This window comes from Aedes aegypti, chromosome 2 (genome assembly GCF_002204515.2).
Source record: "Aedes aegypti strain LVP_AGWG chromosome 2, AaegL5.0 Primary Assembly, whole genome shotgun sequence".
NCBI lineage: Eukaryota > Metazoa > Arthropoda > Insecta > Diptera > Culicidae > Aedes > Aedes aegypti.
The window spans coordinates 123,863,869-123,869,540 of NC_035108.1; the positions used below are offsets into that span (position 1 = coordinate 123,863,869).

Below are 5,672 nucleotides of genomic sequence, written 5' to 3' on the forward strand. Positions count from 1 at the left end.
CACAGTTGTTATTCCCGATTGCTACACGACGCCATCAATACGTATACTTCTCGTCGATAACAGTTGGTGACGTAATGGATAGCTGCAATGCATGCAAAGCCGAAATCCGTCCAGAAGATATCGTTGTTTCATGTGACATGTTATGTGAAAGTCGGCACTGCTTTCATGCTAAGTGTGTGGGTCTAACGTACGACGAAGGTTGTGCGTGCTTACATCGCAACATTTTTTGGATGTGTGACTCCTGCAGGAACTTCATCGAAACCGGTCGATTCCGAACTTCGGTAAAGGATGAGGAAAATGTCGAATATGCGACGAGAAATGAGCTCAACTGGCTCAACTCTTTGAAATCCGAGGTGGAACGAATTAGTAGAATAATGTCCCAAACTGAAAAGAACTGCGAGACTGTAATTGATACATCCGCTTCATCTAGTCAACGACATCATAACTACATCACTAAACATTCTACTCCTGTTACTTCAAGTTTGATGCATGAAAACGACCTGGCTGCCAATATTATGAACGATTCAATAGATCTGTACGTATCGAACATTGCAACCGACGTGACCGAAAATGAACTGAAGATGATGGTATGTGAGTCCATTGGAGCGGAAAATGTGTTGCATGTAAAATGTTTGGTAGCTTCGTGGATGAACGTCTCAACACTGAACTATGTATCTTTCAAAGTTTCCGTCGATGCACGATTCCGTGATGCTGCCCTGAGGAGATCTAGTTGGCCAAACGGAGTAAGATGCCGTGAGTTTCATGAACACGCAAACGTTGTATGGCGACCAAATCGAACAACATAATTCTATTTTGATTTATCTAAACCGTTCTTTTAAATTTGCATCTCTTTATATGTAACTTTGCTGATATGCAATGTATTTTAGTTAAGAATTATATCATACTACTAGCAATCTGTACGACTTAGTCGAAGATGAAGTATAAATAAATAAACTATCATGTACTTCGTTTTTGGGCTCTTGAAAGGCACGAACGCCTCTTCCACTGCCCGACGGTCAATCCCGATGATGTCGATATCGTCCGCAAAGCCAAGGAGCCTATGGGATCGTGTGATAATGGTACCGCTTCTCTGCACACCGGCTCTCCTGATAGCACCTTCGAGCGCTATGTTAAACAGCAAGTTAGAAAGAGCGTCACCCTGTTTCAATCCATCTAAGGTTACGAACGATGACAAAATCTCGTCCACCACCTGCACACTAGATTTCGATCCATCAAGCGTTGCACGAATCAGTCTAATCAGCTTCGTCGGAAAGCCATGCTCGGACATAATTTGCCACAACTCGTTTCTCTTCAGATGATGAGTCTGCAAGTTGTACTCCCGGAATTTATCTAGGATTTGACCAGGGTAAACATTTGATCCGTCGTTGATCGGCCCTTGTATGTAAAATTAAGTAATAGATAAAGCTACGTCCACAGACAAACAGACGTCACACTCCCATCGTTGTCCATCGACTACCTTTTTAACGGTTGATTCGAAAATATGGTAGGTGGCCAATCCGCCACCCGCAGCGTTCACATCGTTTTTGTTCGTGTTTGACGTTTGCTCACTACCGCCATCTGTTGGCGCGTCGGCCAAACACACCGATTTTAGTATTGGGCGTACATGTCCTCGTGACTATGAATTCGATCGAGTTTTGTTCTAAGTGTTACGTCTGTTTGTCTGTGCTACGTCTTTGTATCAGTGGAATTGTGTTCTGTTGATATGAAAAGACGGGTCGGGTTTTGTGCCTATTTGAGAAAGAGGTTCAAATTGTTGGTCGCTACTCAAACGGGTTTTCCCTACTCCTAAAAAATAAATAATCAGTTAGGCTGAGGACCACTGCAATAGAGGATCTCGAGTAATTTCGTGTAAAATGCAATTTAACTCTCATGAAATTACTAATTTGTAATGTAAAATGTAAAATGTAATTGAGTTAGTTACAGACTCGATCCTGAGTAATTAGTTTCAAAAAGAAAAAAAAAACTGTAGATAGTTTTTTATGGATTCAATTTAAGTTTTCTTTTTAAATTTATTTTTATTTATGTGTACAAGATCCCCATTATCTCCTATGTTTCATGATTTGAATATTGTATCATCTACAAAAAAAAATAAACAATTCAGTTCATAATAAATTGAATTCAGAGATGTCTGTTCATCAAATTATCTAACAAATCGTTTTTAGGGGAATTGGGGCAAATATAGTCATAAAACTCTATGCTCTCATTACCTCCTATCAATGAGGCAAACAACAATCGATCATTTTTAGATCGATATCGTGTACCCAAACTTTCGCATATCTTTTGGAAATGTTTGCAAACAGTTTACACAGTTTTACACAAAACAACATGAAAATCAAGTTTGTCTAAGGAATCGGGGCAAAACGGGCACTAAAGCTTATTCCATTGCTGCCCCACGTACATGAAGCTATCACCAATCGATTCCTGTGAAAATAACCTTTCGAATGAGCTATAAAACTTATTAACCTCAACCACTGCGACGCCGCACAACAACTGTTGTGGCAGTTGACAACGGAAACAAAGAACGACGTTGCGATAATTGCAGAACCGTATCCAAGTAATGGGTCGATTCCCTATCCAAGAAGTAGTCGAACACTCATACGAGGGTTTCGTGATCGTTAAAATTAATGGAATCTTCGTGTGCAGCTGTTGATGCTCCAAATATGGATACAGGAGAGCCGACAGAAGGGTTGGCGAGAGCGTGTGACGCAACTATGCCGATAAAATTGGAGACAAGGAATCAGCGGCGTCCTACATACTGGTGGAACGACAAAATCAGCACCCTCCGTGCAGCCTGCTTAAGAGCCAGAAGACGCGTGCAGAGAGCTAGATCAGAAGCCAACATGAAAGATCGTAAGGTGACCTACCGGCTGGCCATCGTGTGTGCGGAGAAAGCCTCCAAGAATGAGTAACGACAGACGTTAAGAACGCGTTCAACAGTGCCAGTTGGGACGCTTTCGCCGCTGCCCTACACAGAATGCGGATTCTCGAATATCTGTGTAAAGTTCTGCAAAGCTACTTTCAGAACCGGGTAATGGTTTACGACAAAAACCAGGGACGGATGTCATTGTAAGTAACGGCGGGAGTTCCACAGGGATCCATACTTGGTCCAACACTGTGGAATATGATGTACGATGGAGTGCTAATCTTGACACTGCCGAATGAAGTAGGGATGGTCGGGTTTGCAAACGACGTCGTTCCTGCAATAACTGGGGATACTGCGGAGGAGAAGGAGTGCTGACGGCGGAATCGCTAGACAACATTGAATCGTGGATGACTTGGGTCAAGTCGCAGTTGGCTTATCACAAAACGAAGGTCGGCAACTGCAAAGCAGTTCAGCAGTTTGAGATCAACGTCGGAGGACACGCAATCTTATCGAAGCACTCTCTAAAGCACCTTGAAGTAATGGTCGATGACAGGCCAAACTTGAACAGCCACGTAGACTATGCCTGCGAAAAGGCAGCGAAAGCAGCTAACACTGTAGCTAGGATCATGCCCAACATTAGAGGACCAAAAAGCAGTACGAAGCATTTTCTGGCGACCGTAGCATCGTTCATATTGAGATACGGAGTCCCGGCTTGGCTGCAGCGCGTTGCAGCGTTGTGAACCAAACGTAACCGAGAGAACCTTGCAGGTACGTTGTGGCTCATGGCTATACGGGTAGCGAGTGCCTACCGCACTATATCGTCGGAGGCAGTGTGCGTTATCGCCGGAATTATCCCATCTGCATCACTCAGGCTAAGGACATAGCATGCTACCAGCAAAGGCGTACAAGGAATGTGAGGAATACCATCAGAACTAAACGTTTATACGTGATACTTTGAACATATATATCGAAGCATCGTTTGATGCAAAAGGTGATTTCGTACATCTACATGACCATAGAAGAATCAAAAGGTGAAGTATACAACAATTAGGACATCAGTATAACAAACCCAATGATATTCAATTGTCGATGTATTGATTAGATACCAAATCTTTTCCCGAAAATATTGTTACAATCACAGTTACGTTTTATGTAACCAGCCTGAGGAGTCGAGCGCTTGTTTCAGTTTACCGTATCAGGAGGCTTCTTGCCAATAATTTTCTAGCAAGGAGTCGTGGTGGTACAAGGATCTGTGGTAGTAGTAGTGCAAGGCTCAGTGGTAGTTGTGGTCGTGCAAGGCTCAGTGGTAGTGGTTGTAGGGCACGGTGTAGTGGTAGGTTCAGGAGTGGTCGTAGTGCATGGAGTAGTGGTAGGTTCAGGAGTTGTAGTTGTGCACGGAGTCGTTGTTGGCGCAGGAGTGGTAGTGGTGCACGGAGTAGTGGTAGGTTCAGGAGTTGTAGTTGTGCACGGAGTCGTTGTTGGCGCAGGAGTGGTAGTGGTGCATGGAGTAGTGGTTGGTTCCGGAGTCGTAGTAGTGCACGGTGGTGGAGTGGTCGTGCATGGGGCTGGAGTGCTAGGGGCGCATGGACAATTTTCAGGAAGAACACAGGATCCATCAGCGCTGCGAACGTATCCCTCCATACAGAAGCATCCAGCCACGCAGACTGGAGCGCAGGTTCCTCCGGATGGGTTGTCGCATGTCTTGGGACAGTTCGTTCCACACAGTTGGTACTCCTCGAACGGCTTGGTGCACTCTGTAATGTCGAAGCAAAAAGTTCAAGATACGGATGACCTATCAGAAAATTCAAACTTACGGCAATTCAGGCATTGTGGGGCACCGATCACCCAGTTGACGCAAACTGAGGCGACGATGATGGCAATGGCAGCGAATTTCATCTTGGCTTGATTGGATTGGAACTGTACCGGAGTGCACTGATGACTTGACTCACCTTGGGTATAGTTTTTATTCAAATCGCAAACCAGGAACTGACCAACGCCAACCCGGCAAACGTGTGTTTTAGCTCTGCAGTCGATTCCACTCCACGAGCTTTTGGTGATAACGGGCGCTGCGTGAAACTATTCCCCCTAGCACGCATGCGATTCATTCATGAAATAGTGGGGCTTTGTCAATTACTTAGGTTCTCACTCGAACAATGTTATGAATGCTGAAGTTGTTTCAATTAACATTGTTATACAGATCATGCGATGTGAACTGTTTTATTTTTTCAAACTCGAATCTGATGTCATTTGTGCTAAGTGACTAGTGGACTGATTTCGATTGTCAATTACTCAATTTTGTATTCGTATTAGACACTGATATTGATTTTTCATTGGCACATATAAAGAGGTGGGCTAGGGACATATAGAAAAAAGCCTTTCTCTAGAAACTCACGAGAAAAGAATGAGCTTTGCTCAAGGGATTTTTTGATCGAATAGTAACAAATTTTGGGAGAACAATGCGCTTCCACCCTCTCAAAAGTTTTACAGATAAGTGAAGTATCATATATCAGTCTCAATAATTTAGTTCAATGATCACGTTTTTTTTTCAAATGTCATGAAACGTGTTTCTAACAGATCATTGAGTAGACGTTTGATTGAAACACATTCACAGAGTGATTACTATAGTGAAACCTCCATGAGTCGTTGCTTTATGACTCGATATCGGCTCAAGGAACCATACTAAAAGCAAAATTTCATGGTTACTATGATGGTCCCCTCATACAGATTTCCTAAGCATTTCTGTTCCATGACTTGATATTTCCATGAGTCGAAGGTCCCTTCAGATATC

At 43.4% G+C, this 5,672-nt stretch overlaps 1 protein-coding gene across 1 annotated transcript; it reads right to left on the reverse strand.

Annotated features, from left to right (window-relative positions):
- Nucleotides 1-3,957: 3,957 nt before the first annotated feature.
- LOC110675312 (integumentary mucin C.1-like) lies at nt 3,958-5,224 on the reverse strand. The gene is made up of 2 exons (XM_021839844.1): nt 4,699-5,224; nt 3,958-4,638 (listed from the first exon to the last, which is right to left on the reverse strand). Exons 1-2 carry the CDS (start codon nt 4,778-4,780, stop codon nt 4,106-4,108), a joined length of 615 nt encoding a protein of 204 aa, XP_021695536.1. The 5' UTR covers nt 4,781-5,224; the 3' UTR covers nt 3,958-4,105.
- Nucleotides 5,225-5,672: the final 448 nt, after the last annotated feature.